This window comes from Phycodurus eques, chromosome 3 (assembly GCF_024500275.1).
Source record: "Phycodurus eques isolate BA_2022a chromosome 3, UOR_Pequ_1.1, whole genome shotgun sequence".
Taxonomy (NCBI): Eukaryota; Metazoa; Chordata; class Actinopteri; order Syngnathiformes; family Syngnathidae; genus Phycodurus; species Phycodurus eques.
The window spans coordinates 1,690,298-1,704,022 of record NC_084527.1 but is presented as its reverse complement, the minus strand read 5'-3'; the positions used below and the strand labels follow the sequence as shown (position 1 = coordinate 1,704,022).

Here is a 13,725-nt window from a genome sequence, read left to right as displayed (position 1 = left end):
TAAGTTGATGAAGAATGTCACCTGTTTGGGCAAGCGCAGAACTTCCTGTGTCGTTGTGGTTGCCAGAATGGCCCTGTTGCTTCCTGGGCTGAGCTGTAGGGTCATTGAGAGACCGGCAACCATCTGGACCCCCAGTTCAGTAATGGTCACTTTTTCATCTGTGACCTGCACCGTTGTTTTTGCCAAGATTGTGTCAGAAAGTGGAGACAACACCTGTTGCACAACAATATCACATACAGTAAGTAAGTGCAAAGACCATTTTGTTTCATCATGCTTTATATATATATTTTTTAAACTTTTCTTTTTTTTCCCCCAAGGCAATTGAGATCAGATTCTCATTTATAATGCCGACCTGGCTGCAGACAGCAGAGTGAAGCAAATATCTACTTGCCAGTGCGTCATTAGAGTTACGCTCATAGTTATTGTCGTCCGGCCAAGGACGAACTTTACAGCACGTCCACTCCGGTTCCGATCATTTTGGGGCCAATATACAATATGGCTGGTCAGTGAGAGATCTTTGCAATGAGTGATCTCGTCAAATGTGAATGCCGGACTCCAATGTCAACATCTCTTCTAGGAATGAGCGACTATAAGGCACGCATAATCCCAACTTTGTAATTGACTTTACGCGGACCTGTCTGCTCTGAGCGTCGCCTTTTAATTCCATTTGCATAAGCCACTTTGACAGCTGTTTCAGTCCCGGGAATGCCGCTCTACTATTGAGCTTACTTTTGCTTTTTACCATTCTGTAAAAATTGCATGGAAGGGCAACATATATTGGTGTACCACCCTACTTGACCTTTTTTTTTTTTTTTTTTTTTATCGAAATAAAAATAATCTTTCAATGCTTCAATCCATGTTTTCCGTTGAGTGTGAGCGAGTGGAAAACGCTTCGGAGCAATCCTAATAGCGGTGAAAATGAGGGGGTTATGATGCCTACTCTTTCAAAATCAAGGCTATAATTGTCACCCGCGCCTCAGCATGTAGGACCCTCCTCTCACATACTGCAGTACTTCCCGCAAGTCGCTGAATGCTACGTAATCAGGTCTAACTTGTAATGATTGAAAAAAACTTGGCAACCTTAGCAGTCGCCCTTCTCGGCCAGCAAGCAAGAATAATGAAGGTCAGTTGGTCAGATGGCATTTTCTCAGGGAAAATTGATATATCCTTGCTTCACCGAGATGCAATTCTTGCAAGATCATGGTGGCACCCACAGACAAACACAAATGGCTCGGGATGGAAATTGGTGTGTGGATGTATACTGTGTATCCTCTCAGCGTGAAGTGATTTGACAAAATCTAGATGTTCCCCCCCCCCCAAAAAAATGGAGGCGAAAAACAGTTTCAGCACTGCTGGGAGTAATATTTTTCTTGCATGCAACATTGGATGGCGGCACGCTGCGCGACCGGTTAGCACATCCGGCTCACAGTTCTCAGGACCGGTCTTCAATCCCCGGCCCCGCCTGTGCGGAGTTTGCATGTTCTCCCCGTGCCTGCGTGACTTTTCTCCGGGCACTCCGCTTTCCTCCCACATCCCCAAAACATGCGCGGTAGCTTGATTGAAGAATCTAAATTGCCCGTAGGTGTGAACGTGAGTGCGAACGGTTGTTTGTTTCTACGTGCCCTCCGATTGGCTGGCAACCGGTTCGGGGTGCACCCCGCCTCTCGCCTCAAAGATAGCTGGGCTAGGCTCCAGCACGCCCGCCACCCGCGTGAGGATAAAGCGGAATGGAAGAACGAATCCAACATTGGCTAAGTGGGCTTTGCCACTGTGTTGCACCATATTTCCCAGCAAAAAGGTGTTCCAATAGCAGTCAGCTTGTCACAATACTGAAATGCAGTTTACTCTGTTCTTGCTGACCTTGACAGACAGGTCAGACCCAATCCTCACGCAGTGCTCGTGTGTTCTCTTTTCCATCCCCGGGGGTTCTCATTTTATTGATTTGATGCTCATGCTTAGTTACCTGGACGGCAGTGGTCCCGATGTCGCGGCCTGATAGCACCCTCCCCGCCTGCAGCCTCGCCACACGGGGATCTTCCACCTTCATAAAATATCTAACCAGTCTTGTTACGTCCACCTGCCAGTCAGAGCCCAGGAAATAGGCTTTAGGGTCCCGAGGGTCCGCCTGCTCGGCCACAAAGTGGGTTAGCACACGCACCAGAGCGTGCTGAAACTGCAACGTGCAGCCCTTTGCCTTCTTTTCATCCACGGATCTGAGACATAGAAAACACACCACCTGTTAGATATTGGACTCGTCGGGCAACCCTGTTTCTGTCTGATTGGATCAGAGAGAGTATTATGCAATGCAAGCAAAAGCATATCACTGAGAGGATTCGGATTGGAGAAATGAATGGTTTTGAGGGCACACAAGGTTGACTTTCACGGACACAAATGTGTGACCCACCTCTTGGAAGTTAGTATAGGGATCCTCCAGCTTTTGATTTGGCTCAGCTCTGAGTCCGACACCTCAATCTGGAGGGGGAGTCGCGGCATCCACACATTCAGCTCAAGTTGAGCACTGAGGTAGCTGTAGGTGAAGTTCACCACCATCTTGACTTTGCCTTTTTTCTCCTTGCCATTGACAAAAACATAGTCACACCTGTCCGAGACCTGCAGAGGAAGACACATGCGGGGGTACTTTATCATTTTAATGTCCTTAATTGTTTCTTTTAATTTGTGTGAACTCGCTGCATCTGCAGTTGGAATCGGGTTGTCAATGAGGGTTATGTTTGTCATTTACCGAGTGACGAACATCATCAAATCGTCTCACAAATGGTCGCTTCTCCCCACGACAAATGTCCTTGAGGTAGTTTCGCGCTGCATGTGTTACCGTAGTGACAAACAATAAACTACTGTGGTGACCACCGCTCCAAAGCTTTAGGAAGACGCGGCATTGCAATTTTATGTTAATCAAACTATCATGTGGTACGGCGCACAACAACAGTCCTTCACAGCCAAGTGCATTCATCACACGATCATTTCAAAAGGGACCTTGGCCAGATTAAGCTACTACAGAAAGATGGCTAAGCTAAAACTTGAAGCAGGAGCTTTCCGTTGGTCCTCACAACAGCCAGCGCTGGCGACAAACTTGATCACTATAAGGCCGCATTTAGATTCAGTCACCAGCCTCTGGAAATGCACACAGGAGTGGAAAAAAAATAAGGTGACTTTGACTGATAGCCTAAGGAGGAATACAAATAGCAAATCGGACTCTTATTTGCACGAATGCAGCACGATGTGCAACCATGTGCACATGCTATTTTGGAGAGGATCATCAGTGCATTTCAGAATCGTCCCGCACCCGTGTCCGCAGCTCAAGCTTTGAAATGACCCCGTCGCTATGCGTCATCCTGTCGTGGCCTCACTTCCTGACAAATAATCTCATGCATGAATTCAATCCAAACAGCCCATTTACAGTGTGGCAGCGATGGAGAATTCCAAATGCAAACGTGGATCATAGACAAGAGTGGAGTTGTTGTTAAGCGTTTCAATCTGTACGCAGTCCTCGTATTTGAATGCATTGTGAACGCCATCATCTGTTCACCCGCATTCGGACACACATTGTTCATTTCTGCGTTTGAACGAGACCATCGGCTTCACGCTTAAACTGAACTGCGAGCGACAGTATGTTCAAATAACACTTCAAAAGATCATTTTAGATGGCATACATTTTAATGCGGCAGCCGCCCACTCTCCTCGGTCCCAATTTCATTCCGTCAACAATAACAGCACCCAGCGGGTTTTTTGTGTCACAAATCGAAATTTGTTTTAAATTGAATCTTCTTTTCATGAGGCAGTACAGACAGACTGCTTTCACTGATAATTATGACCGTCGTTTCTTCTGCAAATATAATCTAAGGATTTAAAGCAGGTTCTATTATTCTATTAGGAAGTCAACTTTAGCAACTGGGCAAATGAAGTTCAGCCTTGATACATTGATGAGTAACAACATAAAGATCCTGACTTGTCACACAAGTCAACAACCTTTTACTGAAGTATCGGTTCTTCAGTGCTGACCTGACAAAAACATATTGTACAAAAGATGAAATGTTGATCTCCAGTCTCATATTCGTCTTTTGATATCAAACCCAAATGTTGCCAATCCGCAGCAAAAATAAGACTCCAAGGAAGAAAAAAGATATCCATTTAATCTGTTCGAATTAGAAGATTAAAAGGAATGTTGTAAACTGAAGCCGCTGTCTGGCCAGCTAGTCAACTGAGAGCTCCGCTCGTCTTACAAACAACAATCCGTGTAGGATGATTGACTGCGCAGAGCGCCTCCTTTTTTCACGTCACGTACTGTATATCACAAGCCATAGTCATCAGTAAATCCCATCATAAAATACAGTAGTACCAAAATAGAAACGCAACACTTATTTTTTGCTCCCATTTTTCATGAGGGAACTCAAATCCAAGACTTTCTGTCCACAAAAGGCCTATTTCTCTCAAATATAATGTTTACAAATCTGTCCAAATCTACGTTAGTGAGCACGTCTTTGCTGTATTTGCCGAGATAATCCATCCACTTTACAGGTGTGGCATATCAAGATGTGATTAGTGGCGAGCATGCGGGGGTCCACCGTCCGTCCAACTTGCTTCGCCACTGCAGATCATGTGTAACCACGTCAGCCCAGGACCTCCACATTCAGCATCTTCACCTCCAAGATCATCTGAGATCAGCCATACAGACACACACACACAACAATCGGTCCCCAAAACCAAAGAATTTCTGCACAATGTGCCCGAAACCGTCTCAGGGTGCAGTTCACCATCCGTCCATCCATCCATCCATCCATCCATCCATCCATCGCCGCTTATCTGAGGTCAGGTTGTGGGGGCAGCAGCTGAAACAGGGAAGCCTAGACTTCCCTCTCCCCAGCCACTTCATCCAGCTCTTCCGGGGGGATCCCGAGGCGTTCGTCTCTCGGCTGGCCTGGGTCGTCCCCGGGGTCTCCTCCCGGCGGAACGTGCCCGGAACACCTCACCGGGGAGGCGTCCGAATCAGATGCCCCAGCCGCCTCATCTGGCTCCTCTCGATGCGGAGGAGCAGCGGCTCTCCTCTGCGCCCCTCCCGGACGACCGAGCTTCTCACCCGTTTTCTAAGGGAGAGCCCGGACATCCTGTGGCGGAAACTCATTTCGGTCGCTCGTATCCGGGATCTCGTTCTTTCGGTCACGACCCACAGCTGGTGACCAGAGGTGAGGGTAGGAACGTAGATCGACCGGTAAATCGAGAGCTTCGCCTTTCGGCTTAGCTCCTTCTTTACCACAACGGACCGATACAAAGTCCGCGTCGCTGCAGACGCCGCACCGATCCGCCTGTCGATCTCCCGTTCCGTTCTTCCCTCACTTGTGACCAAGACCCCGAGATACTTGAACTCCTCCAATTGGTTGCAGGATCTCATCCCCGACCCGTAGAGGGCGCGCCACCCTCTTCTGACAGCGGACCATGGCCTCAGATTTGAAGGTGCTGATTTTCATCCAGGTCGCTTTACACTCGGATAGGAACCGCTCCAGTGAAAGCTGGAGATGGATGCAGCCGTCAGAACCAAAAGTAGAGACAAGATACTGAAGTTGCCGAACCCCCTCACTACCCCGACTGCACCTACAACAGCCAGAGCCTTCAAGAACTCATCAACTCATCAGATCTCGTCAACCCGTGAGGTGCCTTTTGCCACTTGAGTGGTTTTGTGACGCAGCCCAAATTATGAAACTGCACATTTTGGAGAGGCCTTTTATTGTGGGCAGCCTGAGGCACAACTGTGCAACAATCCTGTTGTCTAATTGGCATCTCGATAAGACACACCTGGCAGGTAGATGGATTATCTCGGCAAGGAAAAAGTGCTCATTAACGTAGACTGAAACCTTATTGTGAATGACATTTTAGAGAATGAGTTGTTTTGTGTACGTCGAAAAAAACAAAGCTCCTTTAGCGAAGCTCACATTGGATAAAAACAAAAGTCTGTTGGAGGAGGCAGTCCTCCATATTGTATGCCTAAGTTCTGGAACATATTTTATGATGAAAATGTACAGTATGCTCGCTTTAGACTGGAGTCCATTGTACTTCTTGAATGTACACTTTTACATCCTGAGACCCCACAGGCCTGGAAAAAAGCTAGCTTTTGCCAGTCAGCCATGCCCAGGTTCACAGGACAGAAGGGAAAAGTCACAGGACGAGAGCCGCGCGGCAGACTGCGAGGTCATTGGTGCTGAGCGATTTAGCTCAGCGGCTCTTCATGGAGGACGAGATTGATGGGTGACGCTGTTGAAGCCCCACTGACGCTTTGTTTTGCTGAGTGGGAAAGAGATGGCGAGAACGGGTGACTTTGGTCGAACGTATTTGTCTCCATTTGTGCTTGCTGTCACACACATGGCCCACCACTCCTGTGAACAGTGTCGGGAAGATGACTTTGGAAATGGACTTGGGTGCAATTACAAGTTACCCTGTTGAAAATGGAATAGCCGTGTCACTATTTCAATTATTTTCTCAAAGTAATATAACTAATTACATTTGATTACTTTGGGCCATCGGATGTTTCCTCTCGAAAGTGGATTAAAAGCATAATAAATAATAAACTGATAACAAAACAGGATTAATTGTAAATACACAAATCAATTTACAGCAGTAACTGTAACTTCATTACACATTTTCTCGCGGTAATGTAATGGATTACAATTGCATACATTTTGCAACTGAATGATGTAATCTTGTTTCATGCCATTGGTTACTCCCCAACACTGCCTGTGTACAAAACCTTCTTTTGTCGTGTGCAGAGTTTTGTGTCATCGAAGAAAACACTTTAAACTATAGCCTTGATTAAAATAAAAAATACAAAGTTTTAATCAAGGAGTGTAATGTGTATTGTATCTGCGAGTGAAGCATCCAGTACCTTGAGAGCATCTTCATCAGTAGAGCTGCATTCCGTATATTCCGAAACATCGGTGAGCCGGCCGTCCTCTTCCACAGCGACTGTTCTTACAGGCACCGCCACCTTCTTGCCGGTCAGGACTGCGGTGTTCAGGACGTCAGGGTCCTGCAATCGAAGCAATACGCAAGTCTGTTGTTGGTTCAAGTCGACATTTTCAAGAAAAAAGTCAGAGCAGACTAGTGGACACTCCATTTTAGTGTGCATAAAAATGTATGTATTTCTGTCACGTCATGTTTGTGTTCTGCTTTTTCTTTGGCTTTTGGGGTTTTATCGCAATACTTCATGTATTCCAATGAGATGGTCATTATGGAGGACGTCATACAAGCCATCAGAACATGTGCGGGACCTTAGCGTACCTCTTGATGTTTTGTAGAAGAGCCCGTTTTCTTTGTGTTTTAACACTTTGGCTTGTCAACAGAATCCCTCATCACATTCAATTGTCGCGGGAATTGCAATGCAGTTAAAAGGGCGCACCCGGTACATTTCGAGGTAATAGCTCTTGTTAATTTCTCACAGAATAATACGCACGAGGCGCATGCTTGTGTGCAGCCACAAATAATCAGATTGAAGCAGATGACCGTGTGTCTTGTGTAAAATCACAAGGAAGTTGTGTAGCGCGTGTGTGTGCGTGCATGTGTGTGTAAGCGCGCACGTGTGCATGACAGTTTGAGAGTAGTGGAGCGTGACCGGTGAAATTCTATGATGGGCCGTTAGGGACATTATTCAGGATTAGCTCTCCCGCTTACTCTTCAAATGCTTTCACACACACACACACACACACACACACACACACACACACACAAACTACTCAAAGGCTCTCATAGGGACGACTCAAACACTCTCATACGCACGAGTCTTGCTCTCATTTACACTACTCAAATGCTCTCATTTACACGACTTCAATGCTCAAATCAATAGTAAGCGTGAGAGCTAATCCTGAATAATATCCCTAACGGCTCTCATAAAATTCCCTCAGAGGACAGAATAAAGCAGATGGATGCTTTTCTCTCAACTGTAAAACGGGTCTAAATGAGGGAGAAGTCACTTGTCTTTCTTTTTTTTCTTTTGACTGGCATTACAATATTGTTCAAAAGCAAATGTAAACCCAGTAACTGTGTGCCATTTGGCAATGTCGAGTATATTAGAGTATTGAGAAGTAAATCTCATGTTTTCTCCATTGCCCGAGGTCAACTTCGACTCAACTCTTCTTCTTCTTCTTCAACTTCTAGATATGGGCTATGTCAAATTCACAAATAGGGATAACCTGTCCTCGTAACTTCAGGCCCCTCAGCATTATTACAGTACAAAGCAATATGAATGTGAGCCTCTATGGTCAAAGACAAATAAGTCCGGTTCAAGAACATGATTGGCTGACACGTGACAGAAGAAATGGCACACTGTGACACTCATCCTTCTCTGGCACGATATATCCATCCATTCATCCATTTTCTGAGCCGCTTCCCCTCACTAAGGTCGCGGGCGTGCCGGAGCCTATCCCAGCTATCATCGGGCAGGAGGCGGGGTACACCCCGAACCGGTTGCCGACCAATCGCAGGACACACATAAACAAACAACCATTCGCACTCACATTCACACCTACGGGCAATTTAGAGACTGCAATGAACCTACCGTGCATGTTTTTGGGATGTGGGAGGAAACCGGAGCGCCCGGAGAAAAGCCACGCAGGCACGGGGAGAACATGCAAACTCCACACAGGCGGGGCCGGGGATTGAACCCCGGTCCTCAGAACTGTGAGGCAGACGCTCTAACCAGTCATCCACCGTGCCGGCTGGCACGATATAAAGTTATTGGAGTTATTGTTATTGTGATGATGATTATTTTCAATTATAGGGGTAGAATGGGCGGCACGGTGGCCGGTGGCGTCAGCCTCCTGGTTTGAGCGTCAGCCTCCTGCCCGATGACGGCTGGGATGGGCTCCAGCACGCCCGCGACCCTAGTGAGGAGAAGCGGCTCAGAAAATGGATGGAGGTAGAATGATCAAGGCCCGCAAAAATAGAGGCATGTGAATCAGGTAGCGAAGGAGAGGATGACCACATTAGTTCATGTCTGAACACAGAAGAAAGACATCAGCGGGCTGTCAGTCAACAACACAAGGTCATTCTTTGCTTAAAATAGAAGCCATTTGCTGAACATCGTCAGCCAGACAGGAATGGATCAGAGCAAAGTGCATTTCATATTTTCACGCACTGACGCTCAAAGGACGCAATCCGAGCTTTAGAATTATCCGGAACGTTATTGTCAGTAATACCAACACCGGTTCATAACGTGACGTGCAAGCTGATGCCGACTCACCGTTATAAGAGGGGCCAGGCCGACAAAGTCTCTCTGAGTGGTGTAGATCCTCATAGCTCCTTCCGTCTTGGCCACATTTTTGGATTGGAGCTCCAACTTCCATACGATGACCTGACTGTCGGCGGGACTGCTCAGCTCATCCACCTCAAAATCCATTTGAAGCACCTCCAGCAGATTGCCTTCAAGCCTGCGGGGGGAACCAAGCATCTTGTTAGCTTGGCATTTTGATTATGACAGCATTGCAGAAAATCATCTTAGATCATTGCTGGAATTATTATTATTATTTTGTTTTTCAGCAATTGACTGTACATATAGTTTGAATGGAACTGAATAAAGCACAGAGCTCCACCATTTAAAAAAAAATCCTTTTTGTGTTTGTCCATCCACTCGTTACTTTGCAGGCTATTCGTGGTTCATGGAGGGTGACAAGCAAACCTACGTTTCCATGATGGTTTTTTTGCACGTCACTTCCATCGATGCCAGAGGGATGTGAAAGGGTGAAAATCTATTCCTGTATCTCCAACTTTATCCAAATCCTTTCCTACTATGTATTGTTTTACTTCAACAGGGGTCACCAACACGGTCGAACATTTTTTTCATTGCTATTTCTTTTTAAATCACACTTGCATCGGTGTACATTTGGTAATGACCCTAATCGAGAATAGTTCAAATGTCAGTATTGTAGCACATGACCAAACCATAGCGTCTGGAGAGACAAGTAAAGCTGATGCTATGTTTTATCCCTCAATAATATGAAGCAAATCTGTTATTTCAGAAGTTTGTATCAAGCTGAGCCCTTCGCATAAATCAGTACCCAAGAGGTAGTTCTCAGTTTCAAAAAGGTTGGCGATCCCCATTTTCGATTCTATTTGAAATCATTTCGGTCAGTCATTTCAACAACGCCGCGAGTGGTTTTGCACAGGACTTTGTTTTGGAGATTGATTTTGTTTCCTCGGTTGCGACGGTGCAGCAACAGAAACAGGCCTGTATGTCTATTTTGGAATCAGTTATGTTGTTTGTCCACAGACGTGTGTTATCATCAGGAATTCCTCGGCACGTTCCTATTTAGATATCCGCGGTTGAGTAAGCATGTAATGATTTCGTAGGAGTACATTCTGCACTTTTAATCTTTGGCCTGGCTTTGCTCTCAGACTGGAACGTAATTTATATTTTATTGGGTCGCTGACAGTCAGAGTAAAATGTACTCTCTGTTATTTTATTCATTGCCAAGCAGAGACCAGGTTTTAGGTCAAGACAAATTCATGTTTACTATACTGTAAATCAATGCCTGTTGTGTTCTTCATCACGAATTGAACGAATGTGTGTACAGCTAATGTTGCACTGTATTTTTTTCAACTTTTTTCAAAGTCCTGAGGAACCACATTTCTAATTTGGGTCTTTAAGATGAAAACTAAATTCTGGGGAAAACTTGCACTATACAATCAATTACATTGCAGTCAATAAAAGTAAAATGACTCAATATAATGCGCTGTGTGACGAAAAGGATCATCTTTAATTAAGTGCAGGAAAATGATAATAATTGCTATATGCATTCAGACGGGATCAGTGGTCTGAATTTAAGCATGATCAGAATCGGAATCCTCTTTATTCGCCAAGTATTTTCAAAAACAAGGAATTTGTCTCCGGTAGTTGGAGCCGCTTTAGTACAACAATAGACAGCCATTTTGACAACAACAAAAAAATACTTTTGAGACATAAAAACATTAAAACACACAACGGACAGTCACTTAGCCTCTTGAAATTTATTGGCAAGAAGCTGTTGGAATGTCTGCTTGTTTTAGTTTGCGTTTATAAGCTGCAATAAATGTCAACATTCAATTTCTTCAGGGGATTGCTGGGTTTGTGCAAAGGTAAATACTGTGGTGATCTGTGAAGGCACCATTAAAGCTGAAAGGTACATACAGGTTTTGGAGAAACATGCTGCCATCCAAGCAACGTCTTTTTCATGGACGCCCCTGCTTATTTCAGAAAGACAATGTCAAACCACATTCTGCACATGTTTCAACAGCGTGGCTTCAGAGTAAAAGAGTGCGTGTACTAGACTGGCCTGCCTGCACTCCAGACCTGTCTCCCATTGAAAATGTGTGGCGCGTTATGAAGCGTCAAATACGACAACGGAGACCCCGGACTGTTGAACAGATGAAGCTGTACATCGAGCACCTACAAAGCTTCAACAATGAGTGTCCTCAGTTCCCAAACGTTTATTGAACGTTGTTCAAAGAAAAGGTGATGTGACACAGTGGTAAACGTGTTGCAGCCATAAAATTCTAAGTTAACGATTATTTACTAAAAACAATCAAGTTGATCAATTTCAACATGAAATATTTTGTCTTTGTCGTGTATCCAATTAAATATCGGTTGAAGATGATTTGTTTTTATTTATGTTTAACGCAACGTCCCAACTTCATTGGAGTTGGGGTTGTATAATAGCTTCTCAAGAAAGGATGTCTGCCTGAATGGTGACTTGGCTGTGGATTCAATTTTCTCGTGTGGCCAGAGTTCCCATTGTGTGATTCATTTCAGTACAAACAACGAATGAGAAAAAAATGTAGTTTAGTTGAAAACACTGCATGGCTGCATGCACATACCAAAGCCTCATGCAAATGAAGTCGATGGTCGTTTGGGAAAAAAGATCACTGCAATTAGTGACAGGGGGGACAGGGACCCTTGAAAAATCTTTATTTCTTACATTTTTTATTAATCCACACTGACCCCGAACCTACTTAACAATCACATCATAAAAATGTGACCCACAACATTGTTTAATTCACCAAATGAACTCTCGACAGGCTACATACTGGCCGTTGGCCTACATTACAGTAACAGCAATATGAAAAACACCAGTGATCATTTGTTAATCCGCCATTAGTCGCAAACTCAACAACAACAACAACTGCAAAGCTGCGTCTCTCCTTTCTTCTCACTCTGTGATCTATTGTATTTGACTTAAGTCAAGCAAAAGCAGGGACTTAAAATAATTGAATAATCTCAACATATTGCACCGAGACCTGCTATTAAAAGACCGTGCCATTCTAATGACATATCAAAACAAGAAAAGCTTTTGACTTGACATAAGCGTGCATCTATCCCCTTAAGTATGCATTAACACAAATGTGTAAGACGGGATGAGGCTGCTCTATTCACGTTCTATTCTTTGAAGCTTGTCGCACAAGCATCTTGTTTATGGTCTGTGAGTCGCTGACCGTAACAATAAACTCAAATTACTGTCACGCGGGATAAATACGCTTTAAATACAAGGATACAGCAAATGCATTCAAAACAAAAAGAAAGTCAAGGGAATTCTGCATATGTGGAGTGACGGTGGACGAACTCTGCAGGGGTTCTGTTGGTTTCATGACATTAAAGAAGAGATTAGTCGCTATGAAAAATACTGTATGTTAACCAATAAAGAAGGTGTGGTGAACAATGTTTTTGTTGTTGTTTTATTTGATCTGTGCTGAATAGTGAAAACAACATAATGAGGTCAAATCAATAACAGGAGAAAAGATCTGATAATATTTAGTAAAAGCATGTTGTCGCCGTTAGTATGACCTGGAGAAATCTGATTGACAAACAAGATTTATTGCTATAATTGCATCTTTTCATATTCCTTTCAAGGTACAAAGTCTTGCACATTCTTATTCTTTTGGCTTCCTGCGCGTTTGTCTTTTCCCTCCATGCACAGATTAGAGCTTCACTTTTGCAAGTATTTCCCGGAGGCAGAATTAATCTTGCAGTTTGAGTTGATCTCTTTTAGGGGAATACTCGGAGGCTTGAATCAAAAATGTGAATACTGTACACGCAGGACAACAACAATATGCTCAACGTCATTCACATTACAGAGCATTTGGTTGGTGACCATTTGTTCATCTTCTTCCTGATTTGTACCAAGACTGCAGATCTAGTTATGGCCACATCTGGTATTATGGTATGAAAAACATATCCCATGAAAAGAAATAAGAATAATGATACAAAGACACAAATATTCATGTGTTTTTGACTGGAGTGGCTGCGCTCAACAGAACCTGCAAGTGGATGTGACAGCCGGAGACCCATTTAGTGAGGTTTGAAGGCTCATTAAGTACCACTTGGAAGATGTTCAAACAACACACACGTGTCATTTTTGTTGGTGAACATGAATTACTTATTTTGAAGCAGTTTGCTGAGAGTATGATTGAGGTTTGTGCTGGCAAAAGGTTGAAGAGGAAGTAGCTCCATACAGTGTTGACACTTTTCAGCACCTTCGGCCACCGGGTGCTCGTAGAGGCTAAGCCGATTGCGTCTTGGGACACGGTACGTTTTTTGGCGCTTGACTCTCAGGTGTTTTGTCTTTTACTCCTCAGCTGCCAACAAACAAAACAACAAACGACGAACAAAAGATGCGCAACAGTACCAGAACCGCTTTTAAAAGCCAGACACCTCACAACAGCTCTTCCCACGTTTCCTTTGGACTCTTGAAGTGT

At 44.4% G+C, this 13,725-nt stretch overlaps 1 protein-coding gene across 1 annotated transcript in view; it reads right to left on the bottom strand.

The window, feature by feature from the left end:
• Window positions 1-13,725, bottom strand: part of LOC133399661 (transmembrane protein 132D) — a 32,573-nt gene that overhangs the window by 4,460 nt on the left and 14,388 nt on the right. The window contains 5 exon segments of the mRNA XM_061671362.1: window positions 22-213; window positions 1,964-2,213; window positions 2,405-2,610; window positions 6,890-7,033; window positions 9,242-9,428. Coding sequence (XP_061527346.1) covers window positions 22-213; window positions 1,964-2,213; window positions 2,405-2,610; window positions 6,890-7,033; window positions 9,242-9,428 — 979 coding nt within the window.